The sequence below is a fragment of the Rattus norvegicus genome, chromosome X (genome assembly GCF_021556685.1).
Source record: "Rattus norvegicus strain SHRSP/BbbUtx chromosome X, alternate assembly SHRSP_T2T, whole genome shotgun sequence".
NCBI lineage: Eukaryota > Metazoa > Chordata > Mammalia > Rodentia > Muridae > Rattus > Rattus norvegicus.
This window is the reverse complement of record NC_141554.1, coordinates 85,317,814-85,344,146: the sequence shown is the minus strand read 5'-3', so window position 1 is coordinate 85,344,146 and position 26,333 is coordinate 85,317,814. Positions and strand designations below refer to the sequence as shown.

Here is a 26,333-nt window from a genome sequence, read left to right as displayed (position 1 = left end):
GGGAGAGGGAAGGGGGAGATACAAGGGAAAAAAGGGAACATGATCAGGTATTATGTAGGGGAACCAGGAATGAAGTCCCTAAGGTCAGCAGAATGAATGGAAATAAATAACCTTTAGAATGTACCAGAGACCTAGGAGGTGAGAGAATCTCAAGACTCAAAGTGAGGGACCTTAGATGAAATGCCCAACACTGTGGAGAGGGAACGTGTAGAGTCGACCTCCAGTAAAAAGACATGGCATCAAGTGGAGGGATGGTGTTGCCATACCACAGTCAAAGTCTCTGGCTCAGAATTGTCCCTGTCTGAAAGAACTGCAGAGACAAAAATGGAGAAGAGACTGAAAGGAGGTCCAGTGACAGATCCAAATTGGGACTCATCTCTAGGGGAGGCTCCAAGGCCTTACACAATTACTGATGCTATGGTGTAATTAATGACAGGAACCTAGCATGGCTGTCCTCTGGGATGCCCAACAAGCAGCTGGCTGAGACAGAAGCAGATACTTACACCCAACCAATGGATAGAAGCTGTTGAGCAATGTAGTCGAACTAGGGAAAGATTGGAAGAAGCTAAGGAGGAGAGTGAACTCATAGGTAGATCAGCAATCTCAACTAAACTTGACCCATGAGATCTCTCAAATACTGAGCCACAAACCAAGCAATACATACTAGCTGGCTGGAGGCCCCAGACACATACACAGCAGAGAACTACCTGATCTGGCCTCAGTGAAAGAAGAGGAATCTAACCCTTGAGAGCCTTGGGGTCCCATGGAATGGGAAGGCCAGATGGGATGTGGGGGATGTGGGGGATGTGGGGGATGTGGGGGATGTGGGGGATGTGGGGGATGGGGACATCTTGTTGGAGATGGGGGAGGAGGAATGGGAAGAGAAATTGTAGGAGGGCAGAACAGGAGGGGGATAATGACTGAACTGTAAAAACAATTAAAGATAATAAAAAATTTCTACTAAAGTATCTCAATATATTAAAGATGAAAGTTTTTTCTTGGCTTACTTTTATGTATTGAGCTTATCACCCACTGCTTTGAAAAAGGTCAAAACAAGACTATGTTTATTATTCAAATTTAAAATCCGTTCATATTTTATTAATTATAACTGTTTTCCATGTTTCTATAAGTTTACAATCCAGAGTACAGCCTGCAACAATCACTCTATTTAGCAATACACTCTTCTCTTGGGATTCTACTAACAAGAACAATTTTTCCAGCAGGTTTAAGTTGAATAGCTGCTCATATTAGGTTACGTTATTTGAAAAGTTTATGGCAAAATGTGTTAAGTCTCTTCACGAAGCTATACAAAGTTGCACATTTTTCTTATGCTCAGCTATTTCTTAGAGCTCATTACCCAAAAGAACAGTTTAACAGAGAATTATAAAGCCCTAGTATTGCTTGCACAATGGTTTAATTTTGTTACAAAATTAAATAAACATATCTTTAAAGACATCATCCCTTTTTAACAAAGAGTAAACAAAGTAGTTTTTTCTATTTTATGAATTTTCTTAAAGGTAAAAAGTAAAAGATCATGAAAAGGAATCCCTCAATGTATAGAATGCAGTTTCATATATGAAAAGGGTAATTTGTAGAATAACTGACAAAAGGAAAATTCATACAGTCAGTGATATTTTGAGTCAGGTGTAATTCTTAGAATATATGTGCTTCTATTCCTTTGGACAAACCATTGCTATTTGGATATTTTCATGTGGCATGCATACACTATCAAATGTCCATCCTACGATTTTTAAAATGACCTATAACAAAAATGTTCTATAACAACTCTTGGAATTATAGTGCTAACATTATGTTTTAGCTCTTCAATATAAGCAGCAATTGAGATAAATGCATTTATTAGAATAGAAGGAAACAAAGCCAACAAAAAGAAACTTACAGTCAATCCAGTTTTGGGCTTTTGCCTTCATGAAACAATTTATAATACTCTACAAAAAAAAAAAAAGAAAAGGCAAATTAACTTATCCATCCACTTAAATGGCTATAGTAATTTTCTTTCTTCATTTGATCAGGTAATGGTAACACTTCATCTTCATTAGTAGATGTAATATAGAAATACTTTAAAAATTTAAAAGTACAAAAGTATCTTAGTATAATCAGGAAATGCTACTTATTTTCTTGTAGAAGAGAAATTAATTAGAATCTTAGAGCTGTAGGATAGGCATTACTGATGTGAAAGGCTGACTTCTGAACATGACATGTCTACTGCACACACAAACCCACAGCATCTGTGGTTATTACAGAAGACCTTCACAATATCAAGTGAATTTAATATTCATCTTGGAGGAGGGACGGTCTCTTGATGCTCTATCCCTAGCTGAGGAACTAAAGTCAATTAATGGCTACTAAAGAAGGTTGTAGCACTTTTCATTGTGTATGAGCAGGTAAGGGAGCAATTGGTAGGTACTCCAAGAATAAGTGGATGACCCTACACTTCTGTACACGTAGGAATCACTAAATGGATTTAGTCAGTTATAAATTAACAACAGTAATAAATAAACAAAGCCATGAACTTGGGAGGGGAGTGTGAATATGTTTGGAAGTTGTGGAGTACTTAACTAGAAGGAAAGTATAGAGGACATATTGGAGAGGTTATAGGGAGAGCTAGAGGAAGGTAGTAGGAGATGGATATTACCAAGAACCATCTTATATATGTAGGAAAATTAAAAAAAATTATTTTAGTTGGATCAATATCCTCCTTTATATTAAATTCTGCTTGAACTTCTAGAGTTAGTCTTAGTTTTACCTGTTATATTATTTTTAATACATGGTGGGATAAATTTGTAATTAGCTGTTTCAATATTTTACATTTATATTCATTACTGACTATTCTGATACTTTATTATTTTTTGATAATAAGTTTATGATAGTTCAAAAAACATGGAATTAGATTGAGCAATTGAAGTATAACAAAATAAGTTTCATAATACTGTGCCAGCCATCTTTGTAGTAGGCAATTTGTGATTATACTGTGTATGCTAATTTCAGTGTTTATGTATCATAAAATACTTAATGAGTAAATGTATAAGCAAATAAAGTAAACCCAGGTCATTGTTGTCTAGCCATACTTTGTGAGTCTAATATTTATCTGTAGCATTAAGTTTCTCCTTAGGAATGTAAAAGAAATATGATTGAGTCATTGTATTCTCAGAGCTTATGATATACATGTTTTCAAACATTTATTTCATAAGATACCTGTTTATTTTTAAATTATGAATATACTAAAAGGACAAAGTTAAATATTATAAAAATTATTCAAACAAAATACAAGTATGAGGTGTAAATAGTAATACTGTGTTTCTATTCCTCTTGCCTATTAACAATAATTTTATTTGCTTCCTTCCAAAATTATTCAATATATACATACAGCTACATTTAATACATTTAATAGCATCCATCAAATAGAAAGAATAAAATGAATCTATATGAATTGACATGGAAGGATGACTTCAATGTTAGAGAAATATAACTTTCAAACAATACTGATACTTGTGTAAATTTTACCCTTATGATTGAGGATCCATTTTCATTTTCCTCTTCTTCTTCTTCTTCTTCTTCTTCTTCTTCTTCTTCTTCTTCTTCTTCTTCTTCTTCTTCTTCTTCTTCTTCTTCTTCTTCTTCTTCTTCATCATCATCAGAAATATTCCTAAAGAAAAGAAAAATGCAGGTTTTTAAATCACACTAAAAATAATTCAGAAATAAGCAATGAAATAGTACATATAACTTTAAAAGAGAATACTCTTACGGTTTCAAAGTTGGAAACATTTAACCCTTTCTTTCCTATTAAATGTTCAAGTGACAATAGAAAAATATTGTGCAATATTTAAAAGACCAACAAGAACTTGGAAATAATCCTGGAAACAGCTTCATGGGCAATTTCTAATAAATCAAAATAGAAAAAAAATATATGTAGAAAATTCCAGTGTGTTGAAATGTTAGTAAATATTTATGCATGTATGTATATATGTACTTACATATGTACACACATATAATAAGAATTCACAAATTTTATTGTTCACATGATATTGGAATATCTTTTAGTTCTTTATCAGAAAATTATTTATTAAAATTGATTTAACACAAAAATAAACAATAAAGTAATATGTATGAACAGCTATATTGAAATCGCTATAAACAGATGCATTTGAACTTGTTTCTAAGATGACTTCTAATGAATCAAAGTTTATATATTGTATATAAGTAAAATTAATTAAGCAATGGAGCTTATTAAATATAGTCAATGGAGCAATGTAAAATAATTTAGAAATGGCCACTGAAATGCATATCAATTGCTGTAGATTATTTCATATTTTTTAACAGATATGTTTAATTACCAGCTTAATATTAGACAATATTATTTACCAAGAACTTCCTGAAATTTGAAAAAGTAACAACATTGTCATTTGTATTTAAAATATGTTCATTTCATAAGATACCTGTTTATTTTTAAATTATGAAGGTACTAAAAAATACTTGTTGCAGTGTTTTTATCCAGTAATGACATAGAACAATCTCATAAAGAAAAGTGAAAATCAAGTCATATTTAGAGCTAGTGTGTAGCTATTATTGAATTAAGGTTGCCCAGTGTGGTAGAATTTATGATTTAGCAAGTACTCCTCTCTTCTTTCCTTTATAGGTCAAGTCAATCTGGTTTTGGCTTGTTAGGTTTGGTCGTGTTATTTTCTTTGGTTAGTGAAAAGTGGGTAGAGGTCTAGGCAAAAATTATAAATATAAAGTTTAGCTTGGTTTATGTTCCTAGCATCAGCCATGAGAATATTATAACTTCATCACCATGGGTCTTGCAGTGTTAATAATGTGGGGCAGAATTGAACACATCTCACTTCAGCTGACTTGTGAATAAGAATGACAGTGTGATGACATATATCTTTTGCTTTAAGAGGGAGATTTATACGTAAGGCTGGCTCAACAGGAGCAAAATTATGCCTGGTACTAGAAAGCTGGTTAAATATTTGGTGTTGGTGAATTCATGGATTTTTGAGGAGAGCCTATCTACAACCACCGTTTTCCTAAAACAACACTATCTCTTACTACATTTTTGTAGCGTGAAATATTTAAAAAAGCAACCCACACTGCTATAGACAGGCCAGTCTGTTCTCAGCCCTGCAGATTCTCTGACCTAGAGTTCTGAATTCTCTCCACCTGGCTCACTAAGCTTCCATGGTGGGTCGCTGCCACCTAAAGATTGGCCTCCCCTATCTACATGGTATCCTCCATGATCTTTCTGGTCCAAAAGGTTTATCTTTTCTCCTGCTTCCCCTCTTTTTCTCTCAACAACTATATATTCAACAACTATATATATTCAACAACTACAAAATAAATGCAGGCCACTAATTTGAGTGAAAGAAAAAACGAGTGCATAGGAAGAGAGAGAAGGACAATAGGGGAGAGAATGCATAATTATATTTTAATTAAATAATAATAAAGATAAAAAGATGTAAAAAAAATATGAAGCTTTGTCAATCACAGGCTATTTATCTTTATCATAGTGAATACCTAGTACTTAATCCAAAATGTCAAAGTTTGTGAGGTTTTAGTTAATGTTCATGAAGTTCTGAAGGAAAGGGTAAGTCAATATTTCTGAATTGACTATATTGAAAAGCTGATTTCAGCATATCCTCTAGCCATTTACTTTGAATATGTAGTTTCATGAACAGTTAAAACACTCATATTGCACCAATAAATATGTTAACAAGGAAAGACAACAAGTGTCAGAATCATAAACCTGGACAAGGAACTACAGGGAAGTCATGACAGATGAGAAATGGAGAAAGTAACCTCTCCCAGGGATCAGTCCTTAAGTGGTTATCTAATTCAAAATGGTCATCCCTGAAACAATACACACATAATCCATAAAAACGAACTCAGTAAGTTGTATCTCTATTATTTGTGTGCATATGGACAAACACAAATAGAAAATGCTATCAACATATGGATGGAATAGTAGGAAGGAGACTTGGAAGGGGATGGAGTGAGCAAAAAGAAAAGAAAAGTTGATATAATTACATTTTAATTAAAGATGATGTGCAAAAAATAAAAGCAAAAAGATTCACTTTGCTAAAAATAATTTTTAAAGTCAATGCAACATGAAAAAAATGACTTCTGCAAACTGGAAGGATCTTCTATTATTATACTCCTGAAGAAATAAATGATTTTAATTCAGAATATATTTTCCAGTTTTAAAGTAGGTATAAATGATATTCCAAAGAGTATTTTTATTTAAATTGATAACTATTCAGTAAAGCACATACTAAAAACTGACAATATGCAGGAAGAGGAAAATAAATGTTTCTATCCTTTTAGAGCTAGATTATTTAGAAAACTGTCCGGGGGTGTGGCATTTGATACCAAGTATTTTTTATGTAAGGAAACTATAAATAAAACATTGATTTTAAAGTAGTCAAACACACTGACTTATGTTATATAATTTAGCACCCTATATATAGGCTATTACTATATGGAGGAAAACAAAACCCTTAGAGACACTTGATAGTTTGGGTGACTCTTGAAGCTATAGAATATTGTTCAAGTGATAATAAAGTAAAGAATAACTTGACATCATCATTTCAAGTAACACTATAAGGTTTTCTTTGCTACTGTCTTACCATTTTATGTATGATCATTTTTGCCTTTTGAATATTAAGAGAGTAAAATTATTTTATTGCTTATTGTTTGTGGAGATATATAAAAATCACTATGTTTCTAAAAGGTAGATTTATCTTTTTTAAATGTTTTGTCACTTTCTTGAAATATCTAATACAGTATTTTTTTACTTCATAAATTATCCTCCAATAAACGAGATGAGAATATATACCAGTTTTCCATTGAACTATTTCTCTTTATTGAATTCTTTTCTTTAAATTCTTAAAACAACTCGTATATAATGTATCTTTATACTTAGAGTAATAAATGAATGCATATGAAAAATCCAATTTTACTTTAGAGATATAATATATAGTGAGCAGGTTATTGTAAAGCCATGTGGTAAAAACTTACTCGGGAGATGGTGTGGCAGATTTAGAAGTTTCTTCATCATATCCTTCTGCTGGTTTTACAGTAAGTCCCACTGCAGCTCCCAGAAGAAATTCCTCTTCATGTCTCATTGGAGGTCTTCGTGCTGCTTGCAGAGCGATTTCCTGTGTAGAACTGACAGCATGCATACTGAAAGGACTCAGGCTTCTTGGCCTTGCTTGTCTCTCAGTGTATCCTCTTGAAAGACTGACAGCCCGTTTTCTACCACATCTCTCAGAATACCCTCTTGCAGGGCTCACAGAACGGCCCCTTGCGGGAATCATTGTGCGTCCTTGTTCAGGCCTCACAGCAAGATCTTTAGCAGGATTTACAGCATAGCTTCTTTCAAATCCAACATATCTTCCTCCTTCAGGTCCCCATGTAGGTGCTGCCAAAGATGCCCCCTCAGCTCTTAAACCACCATCATAGTTATCAGACAACTGAAGAATACAAAGAGAAAACAAAGGGTTAGCTGTTCAAATATTAAAATTCGGAGAGGTAGCGAAGATGTTAAGATTCCTAAAATAGATAAAAAATTAATGTCGTATTTCAAAATGGTTAGATTTGATATTATTTATACAACTTGTTTCAAACCAAGTTTGAAAGTAAAAAAAAATAACCTTATATATCTTTTCTTTCTGTAAAGAAATCATACAAAATTTTAGACAGAAAACAGCTATTAAGAACTTGGAACCTGTTCAGGAATAAATTTCAAAATTTTTAAACATAAAGTCAGCTATGTTACAACTTATTATTCAAACATTTTAAACAATTCTTTACAAAACAGAGTTTTGGACCTGGAGGGGAATTAAATTTTGAGGATAAAAAAAGATTAAACAAAATTAAAAAAAGAATATGTACATATTTGTTCATATTCTCAAAAGAGAAATGGAAGAGTGGAAAAGGTCAGGTATGGTCTTAGGGCAAACACTTACAGAAGAGTAATAATGAAGCACAGGTAATCAAGAGGAAATTGATGATATTTGAGCAAATTTCTTTATAAACTTTTGTTTCTAAATTAAGTAATAACTTATATATAAGTAAAATTAAGTAATTATATTTAAAAAAGCAAAAGCTCTGAAACTGATTTCAAGAAGAAACAACCAAGATATTACTTTCATTAATAACACAATCATGAAGACATAAAACATGACAAAATTTTGGTGACTATACTCTATGAAGATTGATAGACAGACAGACAGACAGAAAGACAGTTTTTTTTCTCATTTGGATTTTATTGGCATAACAATTTTGCTACTAATATTTATTAAAGGCTATAGTTTTGCAAGCATTGTGTGAGAAGATATGCTGACAGTTTTGAAAATTATAGTTACTTTATGATAACTGGTTATAGAGAACCAAGTATAGAGTAGACATCATGAAAAGGGGTTCTTTGTTACTTACTAACTTGAATAATGTTCTGCTTCAATATTAGTCTCTCTTTCTATTGGGGTTCCAGGTGGTATGAAGGGAGAAATGGAAATAATGAAATATGAATGGATCTAGGTGGCAGATAGGAATACAGGGTATAGGAGGAGTGTGGAAAGATAACTAACATTGAAGACCTTTGAAAATGCCATAGAGAAACCTACTGCTATGGAAGTTTCCTATAATATATGCATATTTACACATAAGATGAGTTTAAATGGAATTTCCCTCTAACAGCAGAGGGGCATAGGTTATTTAAAAACAAAAAAACAAAACAAAACAAAAAAACCCCTCCAGTGACAGGTATTCTCTTTTCAATTTGTTTGTAAATAAGCTTCCTCTAACAAATTACAAACTATTAAATTGTGCTTGATTACCCTCCAGAACTTTTCTGTATGATCTTATTACTGAAGACACCATATACCTGAGGCATAGGTCATGGAGACTACCCCAGGAATTTCAGTCCTACTAGCTATCTTTTACAATTCTTAAGGTTCTATACATATTACTTGGAGAGAAAATCACCAAAGGTCTTACCAAGCTATGAATCCTGTAAGCAACATCTCCCTGGTTAGAAACACCCACTGGTTCAGTAGTGCAAATGTACGGAAATAACAATCACGCTCTGGCTGGATTTAAAGCCCACTCCACCCATGACTGATATCATTAACTGGAACAAAAATCTATGGCTAGCTCTAGGTTATAGGCCCTAGGGAAGAACCATGCCTATTATTCTGATAAATGGATATAATATAAAACCTCTTGTATGTTCTTAACGTTATACCCATATATTAGTAGTGTATCAACTTTCTTTAGAGAAACTTCCTTAGCAGTAGTTGGCAATTGGTACAGGAATCCATAAGTAGTTAACATGCAGAGGATGAGATACTGTAGACTGCTTAGCCCTATATGTGGCATCTATATCACTCCATCTTCCTCAACGGCTTAGGAATCATCATCGAAGAGGAGTTAAACATATTATAGAAGTCAGATGGAATGGATTTCTGTTATCAACAGTTTTTGCTGGCCATGCGAGGACAACTGCACACACAAACTCAAAGAGTAATTGGGACTGCAAGCACACGACTTGCATGAAATCAAGCCAGTTAATATCACAACATGGTGAAAAATGTACAATAGAGACTAGATAATATATAACCAGAATTGAGTGGCAGCTGCTCAAGTGCTTTATACATGTCGACTCATTCAATCCTAATAGCATTTCTATTAAGTAGATACTATTATTATACTCATGCTATAGGCAAGCAAATTAAAAGTGATTACTAACTTGTTCATGGTAGCAAGGTAGTAAGTGATGAAAGTGGAATAGAAACCCTAGCATTCTGATTCTGAAAGTCTGAATTTTCAGTGGTATAGAGTGCCCTTTAAAAAAGACATTAAATGAAAGTTGGTCATTCCAGGTTGTGTTGTATCTCCCATTCTGAGCTGAATTAAAAAGGAATAAGTTATGTACAAAATTATTTTTACATAGCATACTAAATTCTAGGTTTTATTATGGGATTTTTCTCTTTTAAAAATGTATTAATTTAGACCAGGAAGAAGGAGGGATTCTTCCATGAGGATAGGACTGACCACACATGAGAGGAAGGCAGGAAGGGAGTCTGCTGGGATTGTGATGTACTGTTAAAAATCCATGGCTACTTTCTGCCTTGTCCTTTCTGCTGGGGCAGAATGCTAGCTAGTCTGCTCCCTGGCAGAGGTTATATCCTGAGACATACCACATGATCCACTGCATTCAGCATTTGATAAGAACTACCCCCTAAAGTCCCACAGCAACTGCTGGGCCAGTAGACTCAGGGACTCACCATCTCCCCCAAACCCCCACCCACCAAATGCCAATCCCTACTGCTTGGGCCTTTCTGCTGGGACAGACTGATAGTTAGTCTGCTCCCTGGAAGAGGCTATACCCTGAGACATACCAGAGGATCCGCTGTATTCAGCATTTGGTAAGACCCCCCCCAGAAGTCCCACAGCAGCTGGGGGTCAGTGGAGTCAGGGACCCACCATCTCCCCAAACCCCCCACCCACCAAATATCAATCCCCTTCTGCCTGGTCTTTTCTGCTGGTTCAGAGTGCTAGCTAGTTTGCTTCCTGGAAGATGCTCTATCCTGTGGTTTACCAGAGGATCTGCTGCACTCAGAACATCTGACATCATATAGTGAAGCAGTATACAAGAAGAAACACTGCACTCAAAACATTCCATACCACACCTGGAGACATACACCCAAGAGACCTGCTTCCCCCAGGACACCACAGCTTGAAGGCATCCAAAAAGTTCTTCTGTACACAGGACAATTGTACACACCACAGTCTGAAGACATTCCAGGGGCTCTGTGGCATGCAAGGCAACAGACCCAAAAGGCTGAAAGTCTCTCTGGAGTGTAGCTGAACACAGGGAAACAGAAACCACAGTCCATTGCATCTTCACCAGAGAACAGCTCACACAGGACAACAGTGTGACTGTTCCTCTGAAGACCCAAACGTCTGAAGGCCTTCCAGGAGATTTACTGCAGCCAAGGCAACAAATCAGCAGCTTCTCTGCCCCTCTGAATACCCTCCAGTTGGCAGGCCCCACAAGAGGTCTGTTACAGCCAGGGCCACAGGCCTACCGAGAGACCTGAAGCAACCCAGAGACAAAAGAGGTATACTCCAGACAGAGACACCCAGACCAGCAAACACCAGGGATAACCAGATGGTGAGAGGCAAGTGCATGACCATAAGCAACAGAAGCCAATATATGTGGCCATCATCAGAATCCAGTTCTCATACTATAGCAAACCCTGAATACACCAACACACCTAAAAACCAGGAAACTGACATAAAATCCTATCTTATGAAGATAATAGAGTCCATTAGGGAGGCTATAAATACTCAATGGAAGAAATACAGGAAAACACAGGTTAAGAAGTAGAGGCCTTTAAAGAGGAAACAAATAAATCCCTTAAAGTAATACAGGAAAACACAATCAAACAGGTGAAGGAATTGCATAAAGCAGTCCAAGACCTAAAAGTGGAAGTAGAGACAATAATGAAAACACAAATGGAGGCAAACCTGCAAATGGTAAAACTAGGAAAGAGGTGAGGAATTACAGAATACAAGAGATAAAAGAGAGATAGAAGAAGAGATAGAAGAGAGAATCTCAGGTGTAGAAGATACTGTAGAAGAGACTGACCATCAAAGAAAATTCAAACATAAAAAAACTCCTAACCCAAAACATCCAGGAAATTCAAGACACAATGAAAAGACCAAATCTAACAATAATTGGAATACAGAAAAATGAAGACTTCCAGCTCAAAGGACCTGAACATGTCTTCAACGAAATCATAGAAGAAAACGTCCACAACCTAAAGAAAGAAATTGCCATTAAGGTACAAAAAGTCTACAGAACACCAAACAAATGGGACCAAAAAAGAAAATTCTCTAGTCACATAATAGTCAAATCACTAAATGCACAGAACAAAGAAAGAATATTAAAAGCTGCAAGGGAAAATGGCCAAGTAACATACAAAGGCAGACACATCAGAATTACACCAGACTTCTTAACAAAGGCTATAAAGCCAGAAGAGCCTGGTCAGAGTTCATGCAGACTCTAAGAGAACACTAATGCCAGCCTAGGCTACTATACTCAGCAAAACTCTCAATTAATACAGATGGAGAAACCAAAATATTCCAGGACAAAACCAAGATCAAGCATTATTTATCAACCAATCCAGTCCTACAGAGGATCCTAGAAGAAAAATTCCAATACAAGGAAGATAGCTATACCAAAGAAAAGACAAGATATTAAGCATCTTATGAAAAATCCCCAAAGGGAAAAAAAACACAAGCACATAAAGCTACTGACAAAAAAAGTTACAGGAACCAACAGCCATTTGTCTTTAATATCTCTCAATATTAGTGGACTTAACTCATCTATAAAAAGACATAAGCTAACAGATACACAAACAAGATACTGATATACCCCAACCCCTCTTCTTATTATGAAAATATACTCACCATTACCAAGAGAGTGTGAGAACCGCTTTCACAGAAACAGGACACAGCAGAACATAGGTTAAGACCAAGTGAGAAAAACATTTTCTTCTCAAGGGTGGCATTTCAGCCCCTATTTGCACCTGTCATCAGTCCTTACTTGACCCTACCTGGGAGCTGCATCTCTATTGGATGAGTTTGCTTCTTTTTGTTCTAGAGTGCTCAGGTGTGTTGTTAAGTTGCTAGTGTAGGATATAAGAAGAGTGAAATAATCCCATACATCCTATCAGACAACCATGGTCTAAAGCTGGTCATGAAAACAGTAAAAGGAACAGAAAACCCACATACATGTGGAAACTGAACAACTCTGTACTAAATAACAATTTGGTCAGGGATGAAATACAGAAAGAAATTAAAGATTTTCTGGAATTTTATTGAAAATGTTGACACATCATACCCAAGCTTATGGGACATAATGAAATCAGTGCTAACAGGAAAATTAATAGCACTAAGTGCACTTGTAAAGAAACTGGAGGGATCCTACATGGGACCTCACGAAACTGGAAGAAAGCTTCTGTATGGCAAAGGACAGTCAATAAGACAAATTGCCACCCAGAGATTGGGAAAAATCTTCACTAACCCCACATCTGATAAAGGGCTAATATCCAAAAAATATAAAGAATTCAAGAAGCTAACCACCAAAAAACCAAACAACCCAATCAAAAAGGGAGGTATAGAGCTAAACTGAGAATTCACAACAGAGGAGTCTTGAATGGCTGAGAAGCAACTTAAGAAATGTTCAAAGTCTTTAGTGATCAGAGAAATGCAAATCAAAGCAACTCTGAGATTCCACCTTATACCAGTCAGAAACACTAAGATCAAAACCTCAGGTTTAACACATGTTGGCGAGGATGTGGAGATAGAGGAGCACTTCTCCATTGCTGGTGAGATTACAAACTGGTACAACCACTCTGGAAATCAATTTGAAGGTTCCTCAGAAAACTGGAAACAGACCTACCAGAAATACCATTCTTTGGAATATACCCAAAAGATGCCCCACCATGCCATAGGGGCACATGTTCCACTATGTTCATAGCAGACTTTATTGTGATAGCCAGAAGCTGCAAACAACCCAGATGTCAGATGACAGAAGAATGGATACAGAGAATGTGGTTCATGTACACAATGGAATACTACTCAGCTATTAAGAATGAGGACATCCTGTCTTCCTGGTTGCTGCCCCTGCAGAGAGCCCCTGGGCAGCACCCCACGAGCAAACCTGAGCCTCGGGACCACAGGTAAGACCAACTTTTCTGCTGCAAGAAAGCTGCCTGGTGAACTCAAGACACAGGCCCACAGGAACAGCTGAAGACCTGTAGAGAGGAAAAACTACACGCCCAAAAGCAGAACACTCTGTCACCATAACTGACTGAAAGAGAGGAAAACAGGTCTACAGCACTCCTGACACACAGGCTTATAGGACAGTCTAGCCACTGTCAGAAATAGCAGAACAAAGTAACACTAGAGATAATCTGATGGCGAGAGGCAAGCGCAGGAACCCAAGCAACAGAAACCAAGACTACATGCCATCATCGGAGCCCAATTCTCCCACCAAAACAAACATGGAATATCCAAACACACCAGAAAAGCAAGATCTAGTTTCAAAATCATATTTGATCATGATGCTGGAGGACTTCAAGAAAGACATGAACACACTTAGGGAAGCACAGGAAAACATTAATAAACAAGTAAAAGCCTACAGAGAGGAATCGCAAAAATCCCTGAAAGAATTCCAGGAAAACACAATCAAACAGTTGAAGGAATTAAAAATGGAAATAGAAGCAATCAAGAAAGAACACATGGAAACAACCCTGGATATAGAAAACCAAAAGAAGAGACAAGGAGCTGTAGATACAAGCTTCACCAACAGAATACAAGAGATGGAAGAGAGAATCTCAGGAGCAGAAGATTCCATAGAAATCATTGACTCAACTGTCAAAGATAATGTAAAGCGGAAAAAGCTACTGGTCCAAAACATACAGGAAATCCAGGACTCAATGAGAAGATCAAACCTAAGGATAATAGGTATAGAAGAGAGTGAAGACTCCCAGCTCAAAGGACCAGTAAATATCTTCAACAAAATCATAGAAGAAAACTTCCCTAACCTAAAAAAAGAGATACCCATAGACATACAAGAAGCCTACAGAACTCCAAATAGATTGGACCAGAAAAGAAACACCTCCTGTCACATAATTGTCAAAACACCAAACGCACAAAATAAAGAAAGAATATTAAAAGCAGTAAGGGAAAAAGGTCAAGTAACATATAAAGGGAGACCTATCAGAATCACACCAGACTTCTCGCCAGAAACTATGAAGGCCAGAAGATCCTGGACTGATGTCATACAGACCCTAAGAGAACACAAATGCCAGCCCAGGTTACTGTATCCAGCAAAACTCTCAATTAACATTGATGGAGAAACCAAGATATTCCATGACAAAACCAAATTTACACAATATCTTTCTACAAATCCAGCACTACAAAGGATAATAAATGGTAAAGCCCAACATAAGGAGGCAAGCTATACCCTAGAAGAAGCAAGAAACTAATCGTCTTGGCAACAAAACAAAGAGAATGAAAGCACACAAACATAACCTCACATCCAAATATGAATATAACGGGAAGCAATAATCACTATTCCTTAATATCTCTCAATATCAATGGCCTCAACTCCCCAATAAAAAGACATAGATTAACAAACTGGATACGCAACGAGGACCCTGCATTCTGCTGCCTACAGGAAACACACCTCAGACACAAAGACAGACACTACCTCAGAGTGAAAGGCTGGAAAACAACTTTCCAAGCAAATGGTCAGAAGAAGCAAGCTGGAGTAGCCATTCTAATATCAAATAAAATCAATTTCCAACTAAAATTCATCAAAAAAGATAAGGAAGGACACTTCATATTCATCAAAGGAAAAATCAACCAAGATGAACTCTCAATCCTAAATATCTATGCCCCAAATACAAGGGCACCTACATACGTAAAAGAAACCTTACTAAAGCTCAAAACACACATTGCACCTCACACAATAATAGTGGGAGATTTCAACACCCCACTCTCATCAATGGACAGATCATGGAAACAGAAATTAAACAGTGATGTAGACAGACTAAGAGAAGTCATGAGCCAAATGGACTTAACGGATATTTATAGAACATTCTATCCTAAAGCAGAAGGATATACCTTCTTCTCAGCTCCTCATGGTACTTTCTCCAAAATTGACCATATAATTGGTCAAAAAACGGGCCTCAACAGGTACAGAAAGATAGAAATAATCCCATGCGTGCTATCGGACCACCACGGCCTAAAACTGGTCTTCAATAACAATAAGGGAAGAATGCCCACATATACGTGGAAATTGAACAATGCTCTACTCAATGATAACCTGGTCACGGAAGAAATAAAGAAAGAAATTAAAAACTTTTTAGAATTTAATGAAAATGAAGATACAACATACTCAAACTTATGGGACACAATGAAAGCTGTGCTAAGAGGAAAACTCATAGCGCTGAGTGCCTGCAGAAAGAAACAGGAAAGAGCATATGTCAGCAGCTTGACAGCACACCTAAAAGCTCTAGAACAAAAAGAAGCAAATACACCCAGGAGGAGTAGAAGGCAGGAAATAATCAAACTCAGAGCTGAAATCAACCAAGTAGAAACAAAAAGGACCATAGAAAGAATCAACAGAACCAAAAGTTGGTTCTTTGAGAAAACAACAAGATAGATAAACCCTTAGCCAGACTAACGAGAGGACACAGAGAGTGTGTCCAAATTAACAAAATCAGAAATGAAAAGGGAGACATAACTACAGATTCAGAGGAAATTCAAAAAATCATCAGATCTTACTATAAAAACCTATATTCAACAAAATTTGAAAATCTTCAGGAAATGGACAATTTCCTAGACAGATACCAGGTATCGAAGTTAAATCAGGAACAGATAAACCAGTTAAACAACCCCATAACTCCTAAGGAAATAGAAGCAGTCATTAAAGGTCTCCCAACCAAAAAGAGCCCAGGTCCAGACAGGTTTAGTGCAGAATTCTATCAAACCTTCATAGAAGACCTCATACCAATATTATCCAAAATATTCCACAAAATTGAAACAGATGGAGCACTACCGAATTCCTTCTACGAAGCCACAATTACTCTTATACCTAAACCACACAAAGACACAACAAAGAAAGAGAACTTCAGACCAATTTCCCTTATGAATATCGACGCAAAAATACTCAATAAAATTCTGGCAAACCGAATTCAAGAACACATCAAAACAATCATCCACCATGATCAAGTAGGCTTCATCCCAGGCATGCAGGGATGGTTTAATATACGGAAAACCATCAACGTGATCCATTATATAAACAAACTGAAAGAACAGAACCACATGATCATTTCATTAGATGCTGAGAAAGCATTTGACAAAATTCAACACCCCTTCATGATAAAAGTCCTGGAAAGAATAGGAATTCAAGGCCCATACCTAAACATAGTAAAAGCCATATACAGCAAACCAGTTGCTAACATTAAACTAAATGGAGAGAAACTTGAAGCAATCCCACTAAAATCAGGGACTAGACAAGGCTGCCCACTCTCTCCCTACTTATTCAATATAGTTCTTGAAGTTCTAGCCAGAGCAATCAGACAACAAAAGGAGATCAAAGGGATACAGATCGGAAAAGAAGAGGTCAAAATATCACTATTTGCAGATGACATGATAGTATATTTAAGTGATCCCAAAAGTTCCACCAGAGAACTACTAAAGCTGATAAACAACTTCAGCAAAGTGGCTGGGTATAAAATTAACTCAAATAAATCAGTTGCCTTCCTCTATACAAAAGAGAAACAAGCCGAGAAAGAAATTAGGGAAACGACACCCTTCATAATAGACCCAAATAATATAAAGTACCTCGGTGTGACTTTAACCAAGCAAGTAAAGATCTGTACAATAAGAACTTCAAGACACTGAGGAAAGAAATTGAAGAAGACCTCAGAAGATGGAAAGATCTCCCATTCTCATGGATTGGCAGGATTAATATAGTAAAAATGGCCATTTTACCAAAAGCAATCTACAGATTCAATGCAATCCCCATCAAAACCCCAATCCAATTCTTCAAAGAGTTAGACAGAACAATTTGCAAATTCATCTGGAATAACAAAAAACCCAGGATAGCTAAAGCTATCCTCAACAATAAAAGGACTTCAGGGGGAATCACTATCCCTGAACTCAAGCAGTATTATAGAGCAATAGTGATAAAAACTGCATGGTATTGGTACAGAGACAGACAGATAGACCAATGGAATAGAATTGAAGACCCAGAAATGAACCCACACACCTATGGTCACTTGATTTTTGACAAAGGAGCCAAAACCATCCAATGGAAAAAAGATAGCATTTTCAGCAAATGGTGCTGGTTCAACTGGAGGGCAACATGTAGAAGAATGCAGATCGATCCATGCTTATCACCCTGTACAAAGCTTAAGTCCAAGTGGATCAAGGACCTCCACATCAAACCAGACACACTCAAACTAATAGAAGAAAAACTAGGGAAGCATCTGGAACACATGGGCACTGGAAAAAATTTCCTGAACAAAACACCAATGGCTTATGCTCTAAGATCAAGAATCGACAAATGGGATCTCATAAAACTGCAAAGCTTCTGTAAGGCAAAGGACACTGTGGTTAGGACAAAACGGCAACCAACAGATTGGGAAAAGATCTTTACCAATCCTACAACAGATAGAGGCCTTATATCCAAAATATACAAAGAACTCAAGAAGTTAGACCGCAGGGAAACAAATAACCCTATTAAAAAATGGGGTTCAGAGCTAAACAAAGAATTCACATCTGAGGAATGCCGAATGGCTGAGAAACACCTAAAGAAATGTTCAACATCTTTAGTCATAAGGGAAATGCAAATCAAAACAACCCTGAGATTTCACCTCACACCAGTGCGATTGGCTAAGATCAAAAACTCAGGTGACAGCAGATGCTGGCGAGGATGTTGAGAAACAGGAACACTCCTCCATTGTTGGTGGGATTGCAGACTGGTAAAACCATTCTGGAAATCAGTCTGGAGGTTCCTCAGAAAATTGGACATTGAACTGCCTGAGGATCCAGCTATACCTCTCTTGGGCATATACCCAAAAGATGCCTCAACATATAAAAGAGACACGTGCTCCACTATGTTCATCGCAGCCTTATTTATAATAGCCAGAAACTGGAAAGAACCCAGATGCCCTTCAACAGAGGAATGGATACAGAAAATGTGGTACATCTACACAATGGAATATTACTCAGCTATCAAAAACAACGAGTTTATGAAATTCGTAGGCAAATGGTTGGAACTGGAAAATATCATCCTGAGTGAGCTAACCCAATCACAGAAAGACATACATGGTATACACTCATTGATAAGTGGCTATTAGCCCAAATGCTTGAATTACCCTAGATCCCTAGAACAAAGGAAACTCAAGACGGATGATCAAAATGTGAATGCTTCACTCCTTCTTTAAATGAGGAAAAAGAATACCCTTGTCAGGGAAGGGAGAGGCAAAGATTAAAACAGAGACTGAAGGAACACCCATTCAGAGCCTGCCCCACATGTGGCCCATACATATACAGCCACCCAATTAGACAAGATGGATGAAGCAAAGAAGTGCAGACCGACAGGAGCCGGATGTAGATCTCTCCTGAGAGACACAGCCAGAATACAGCAAATACAGAGGCGAATGCCAGCAGCAAACCACTGAACTGAGAATAGGTCCCCCGTTGAAGGAATCAGAGAAAGAACTGGAAGAGCTTGAAGTGGCTCGAGACCCCAAAAGTACAACAATGCCAAGCAACCAGAGCTTCCAGGGACTAAGCCACTACCTAAAGACTATACATGGACTGACCCTGGACTCTGACCACATAGGTAGCAATGAATATCCTAGTAAGAGCACCAGTGGAAGGGGAAGCCCTGGGTCCTGCTAAGACTGAACCCCCAGTGAACTAGTCTATTGGGGGAGGGCGGCAATGGGGGAGGGTTGGGAGGGGAACACCCATAAGGAAGGGGAGGGGGGAGGGGGATGTTTGCCCGGAAACCGGGAAAGGGAATAACACTCGAAATGTATATAAGAAATACTCAAGTTAATAAAAAAAAAAAAAAAGAAAAAAAAAGAATGAGGACATCCTGAGTTTTGCAGGCAAATGGATGGAACTAGAGAATGTCATACAGAGTGACGTAACTCAGATCCAAGAAGACATGCATGGTATGTTCTCACTAATAAGTGGATCCTAGCAAAAATAGAAGTACAGAATACCCCAGATGCAGTCCACAGAACTCAAAAAGGTCAATAAGCTTAAGGGCCCAAGTGAGGATGCCTCGGTCCCACTTTGGAGGGAAAAGAAAGCAACCACAAGGGGGAAGGGAGGTAGGACAGGGAGAGGAAAGGGGATGGGGTTGTGGGAGAGGATAACGTGATCTGGTATTGGGTTGGGGGTGAAGGATTGATGCTCTGAGGGCCAGCAGAAAGAATGGGAACAGGCGACCTTGGGAAAAAGTAGGTTGTGAAGACCCTCTAGAATGTACCAGAGACCTGGGAAGTGAGAGACTTTCAGGAACAAAGAGGGGATCCTAGGTGAAGTGCAGTGGGGAGAGTGAACTTACTGAACCTACCTCCAGCAGAAATATAGGATCAAGTGAGGGATGGGGTTGCTATCCCACAGTCAAAGCTCTGACCCATAATTCTTCCTGTCTGAAAGATATGCAGGAATGGAAATGGAGAAGAGCCTGAGGAAAAGAAGGTCCAGCAACAGGCCCAGAGGGTGTTCCAGCTCAAGGGGAGGCCCCAAGACCTGACACCATTACTGAGGCTATGGGGCATTCACAAAAAGGGACCTATCATGACTGCCCTCCAAATGACCCAACAAGCAGCTGAAAGTCAGAAGCAGATATGTGCACCAACCAATGAACAGAAGTTGCTGACCCCTCTGGCTGAATAAGGAAAAAGCTGGAAGAAGTTGAGGAGGAGGGCGATTCTATAGGAGGACCAGCAGTGCCAATTAACCTGGATCCCCAAGATCTCTCAGATACTGGATCACCAACCAGCAAGCATACACCAGCTCATATGAGGCCTCCAACACATATACAGCAGAGGACTCCTGGATCTGGGTTCAGTCAGAGACGATGAACCTAACCCTCAAGAGACTGTTGGCCCTAGGAAGTTTTGAGGTCTGATGGGGTGGGGCGTCCTATAGAGACACCATGGGGGCGTGTCAGTGAGGAGGCATGTGATGTGGAAATGTCGGTGGGTGGACTGGGAGGGGAATAAAATCTGGAGTATAAAAATAAGTGAATACTTAATTTAAAATATTATTTATTTATTTATTTATTTATATTCCAAATGCTGTTTCCCTTCCAGGTTCCCCATCACAGAGTTCCTCTCCCTCCCCTTCTCTTTTGAGAGAATGGGGCCTCCCCTGTGTATCCCTTTACCCTGGCATATCAATTCTCTGCCAGATTAGTTAACAAAATTATTTAACCCTCATTTCTTTAGAAGTTAGTCTACAGGCACAGGTCTTCCTGGTTGCTGCCGCTGCAGAGAGCCCGTGGGCAGCACCCCACGAGCGAACTTGAGCCCCGGGACCACAGGTAAGACCAACTTTTCTGCTGCAAGAAAGCTGCCTGGTGAGCTTGGGACACACGGAAGCGGAAGCAGAATTCCTCTAGGACCAGGCACGTTCTGTGTTTACCAGAAGTCCCACACCCGCGGACCCCGGCCCGCAGCAGCTCTCTGCCCCCAGACCCTGTGAGAGAGAGACCCAACCGCCTGGTCAGGTGGGCACTCCTGAGGCTGCAGAGCGGAAGAGACCACCAACACTGCTCACCCCTGCCCACATCCCTGGCCCAAGAGGAAACTGTATAAGGCCTCTGGGCTACCGTGGGGGAGGGCCCAGGAGCGGCAGGACCCCTGCCTGAGACACCACCGGAACCTGAGGGAAACAGACCTGATAAACAGTTATCTGCACCGAAATCACGTGGGAGGGAGAGCTGAACCTTCAGAGAGGCAGACAAGCCTGGGAAACCAGAAGAGACTGCTCCCTGCACACACATCTCGGACGCCAGAGGAAAAAGCCAAAGACCATCTGGAACCCTGGTGCACTGAAGCTCCCGGAAGGGGCGGCACAGGTCTTCCTGGTTGCTGCCGCTGCAGAGAGCCCCTGGGCAGCACCCCACGAGCAAACCTGAGCCTCGGGACCACAGGTAAGACCAACTTTTCTGCTGCAAGAAAGCTGCCTGGTGAACTCAAGACACAGGCCCACAGGAACAGCTGAAGACCTGTAGAGAGGAAAAACTACACGCCGGAAAGCAGAACACTCTGTCCCCATAAATGACTGAAAGAGAGGAAAACAGGTCTACAGCACTCCTGACACACAGGCTTATAGGACAGTCTAGCCACTGTCAGAAATGGCAGAACAAAGTAACACTAGAGATAATCTGATGGCGAGAGGCAAGCGCAGGAACAAAAGCAACAGAAACCAAGACTGCATGGCACCATCGGAGCCCAATTCTCCCATCAAAACAAACATGGAATATCCAAACACACCAGAAAAGCAAGATCTAGTTTCAAAATCATATTTGATCATGATGCTGGAGGACTTCCAGAAAGACGTGAAGAACTCCCTTAGAGAACAAGTAGAAGCCTACAGAGAGGAATCGCAAAAATCCATGAAAGAATCGCAAAAATCCCTGAAAGAATTCCAGGAAAACATAAATAAACAAGTAGAAGCCCATAGAGAGGAGACACAAAAATCCCTGAAAGAATTCCAGGAAAACACAATCAAACAGTTGAAGGAATTAAAAATGGAAATAGAAGCAATCAAGAAAGAACACATGGAAACAACCCTGGATATAGAAAACCAAAAGAAGAGACAAGGAGCTGTAGATACAAGCTTCACCAACAGAATACAAGAGATGGAAGAGAGAATCTCAGAAGCAGAAGATTCCATAGAAATCATTGACTCAACTGTCAAAGATAATGTAAAGCGGAAAAAGCTACTGGTCCAAAACATACAGGAAATCCAGGACTCAATGAGAAGATCAAACCTAAGGATAATAGGTATAGAAGAGAGTGAAGACTCCCAGCTCAAAGGACCAGTAAATATCTTCAACAAAATCATAGAAGAAAACTTCCCTAACCTAAAAAAAGAGATACCCATAGACATACAAGAAGCCTACAGAACTCCAAATAGATTGGACCAGAAAAGAAACACCTCCCGTCACATAATAGTCAAAACAACAAACGCACAAAATAAAGAAAGAATATTAAAAGCAGTAAGGGAAAAAGGTCAAGTAACATATAAAGGGAGACCTATCAGAATCACACCAGACTTCTCGCCAGAAACTATGAAGGCCAGAAGATCCTGGACTGATGTCATACAGACCCTAAGAGAACACAAATGCCAGCCCAGGTTACTGTATCCAGCAAAACTCTCAATTAACATTGATGGAGAAACCAAGATATTCCATGACAAAACCAAATTTACACAATATCTTTCTACAAATCCAGCACTACAAAGGATAATAAATGGTAAAGCCCAACATAAGGAGGCAAGCTATACCCTAGAAGAAGCAAGAAACTAATCGTCTTGGCAACAAAACAAAGAGAATGAAAGCACACAAACATAACCTCACATCCAAATATGAATATAACGGGAAGCAATAATCACTATTCCTTAATATCTCTCAATATCAATGGCCTCAACTCCCCAATAAAAAGACATAGATTAACAAACTGGATACGCAACGAGGACCCTGCATTCTGCTGCCTACAGGAAACACACCTCAGAGACAAAGACAGACACTACCTCAGAGTGAAAGGCTGGAAAACAACTTTCCAAGCAAATGGTCAGAAGAAGCAAGCTGGAGTAGCCATTCTAATATCAAATAAAATCAATTTTCAATTAAAAGTCATCAAAAAAGATAAGGAAGGACACTTCATATTCATCAAAGGAAAAATCAACCAAGATGAACTCTCAATCCTAAATATCTATGCCCCAAATACAAGGGCACCTACATACGTAAAAGAAACCTTACTAAAGCTCAAAACACACATTGCACCTCACACAATAATAGTGGGAGATTTCAACACCCCACTCTCATCAATGGACAGATCATGGAAACAGAAATTAAACAGTGATGTCGACAGACTAAGAGAAGTCATGAGCCAAATGGACTTAACGGATATTTATAGAACATTGTATCCTAAAGCAAAAGGATATACCTTCTTCTCAGCTCCTCATGGTACTTTCTCCAAAATTGACCATATAATTGGTCAAAAAACGGGCCTCAACAGGTACAGAAAGATAGAAATAATCCCATGCGTGCTATCGGACCACCACGGCCTAAAACTGGTCTTCAATAACAATAAGGGAAGAATGCCCACATATACGTGGAAATTGAACAATGCTCTAATCAATGATAACCTGGTCAAGGAAGAAATAAAGAAAGAAATTAAAAACTTTTTAGAATTTAATGAAAATGAAGATACAACATACTCAAACTTATGGGACACAATGAAAGCTGTGCTAAGAGGAAAACTCATAGCGCTGAGTGCCTGCAGAAAGAAACAGGAAAGAGCATATGTCAGCAGCTTGACAGCACACCTAAAAGCTCTAGAACAAAAAGAAGCAAATACACCCAGGAGGAGTAGAAGGCAGGAAATAATAAAACTCAGAGCTGAAATCAACCAAGTAGAAACAAAAAGGACCATAGAAAGAATCAACAGAACCAAAAGTTGGTTCTTTGAGAAAATCAACAAGATAGATAAACCCTTAGCCAGACTAACGAGAGGACACAGAGAATGCGTCCAAATTAACAAAATCAGAAATGAAAAGGGAGACATAACTACAGATTCGGAGGAAATTCAAAAAATCATCAGTTCTTACTATAAAAAACTATATTCAACAAAATTTGAAAATCTTCAGGAAATGGACAATTTCCTAGACAGATACCAGGTATCGAAGTTAAATCAGGAACAGATAAACCAGTTAAACAACCCCATAACTCCTAAGGAAATAGAAGCAGTCATTAAAGGTCTCCCAACCAAAAAGAGCCCAGGTCCAGACGGGTTTAGTGCAGAATTCTATCAAACCTTCATAGAAGACCTCATACCAATATTATCCAAACTATTCCACAAAATTGAAACAGATGGAGCCCTACTGAATTCCTTCTACGAAGCCACAATTACTCTTATACCTAAACCACACAAAGACACAACAAAGAAAGAGAACTTCAGACCAATTTCCCTTATGAATATCGACGCAAAAATACTCAATAAAATTCTGGCAAACAGAATTCAAGAGCACATCAAAACAATCATCCACCATGATCAAGTAGGCTTCATCCCAGGCATGCAGGGATGGTTTAATATACGGAAAACCATCAACGTGATCCATTATATAAACAAACTGAAAGAACAGAACCACATGATCATTTCATTAGATGCTGAGAAAGCATTTGACAAAATTCAACACCCCTTCATGATAAAAGTCCTGGAAAGAATAGGAATTCAAGGCCCATACCTAAACATAGTAAAAGCCATATACAGCAAACCAGTTGCTAACATTAAACTAAATGGAGAGAAACTTGAAGCAATCCCACTAAAATCAGGGACTAGACAAGGCTGCCCACTCTCTCCCTACTTATTCAATATAGTTCTTGAAGTTCTAGCCAGAGCAATCAGACAACAAAAGGAGATCAAAGGGATACAGATCGGAAAAGAAGAGGTCAAAATATCACTATTTGCAGATGACATGATAGTATATTTAAGTGATCCCAAAAGTTCCACCAGAGAACTACTAAAGCTGATAAACAACTTTAGCAAAGTGGCTGGGTATAAAATTAACTCAAATAAATCAGTTGCCTTCCTCTATACAAAAGAGAAACAAGCCGAGAAAGAAATTAGGGAAACGACACCCTTCATAATAGACCCAAATAATATAAAGTACCTCGGTGTGACTATAACCAAGCAAGTAAAAGATCTGTACAATAAGAACTTCAAGACACTGAGGAAAGAAATTGAAGAAGACCTCAGAAGATGGAAAGATCTCCCATGCTCGTGGATTGGCAAGATTAATATAGTAAAAATGGCCATTTTACCAAAAGCAATTTACAGATTCAATGCAATCCCCATCAAAACCCCAATCCAATTCTTCAAAGAGTTAGACAGAACAATTTGCAAATTCATCTGGAATAACAAAAAACCCAGGATAGCTAAAGCTATCCTCAACAATAAAAGGACTTCAGGGGGAATCACTATCCCTGAACTCAAGCAGTATTACAGAGCAATAGTGATAAAAACTGCATGGTATTGGTACAGAGACAGACAGATAGACCAATGGAATAGAATTGAAGACCCAGAAATGAACCCACACACCTATGGTCACTTGATTTTTGACAAAGGAGCCAAAACCATCCAATGGAAAAAAGATAGCATTTTCAGCAAATGGTGCTGGTTCAACTGGAGGGCAACATGTAGAAGAATGCAGATCGATCCATGCTTATCACCCTGTACAAAGCTTAAGTCCAAGTGGATCAAGGACCTCCACATCAAACCAGACACACTCAAACTAATAGAAGAAAAACTAGGGAAGCATCTGGAACACATGGGCACTGGAAAAAATTTCCTGAACAAAACACCAATGGCTTATGCTCTAAGATCAAGAATCGACAAATGGGATCTCATAAAACTGCAAAGCTTCTGTAAGGCAAAGGACACTGTGGTTAGGACAAAACGGCAACCAACAGATTGGGA

The 26,333-nt window shown here is 38.3% G+C and overlaps 1 protein-coding gene across 2 annotated transcripts in view; it reads right to left on the bottom strand.

Annotated features, from left to right (window-relative positions):
* Positions 1-26,333, bottom strand: part of Tex16 (testis expressed gene 16) — a 373,047-nt gene that overhangs the window by 82,045 nt on the left and 264,669 nt on the right. For both annotated transcript variants that reach the window (NM_001417287.1, NM_001417288.1), the window contains 3 exon segments: positions 1,898-1,946; positions 3,523-3,664; positions 7,033-7,487. In NM_001417287.1, coding sequence (NP_001404216.1) covers positions 1,898-1,946; positions 3,523-3,664; positions 7,033-7,487 — 646 coding nt within the window.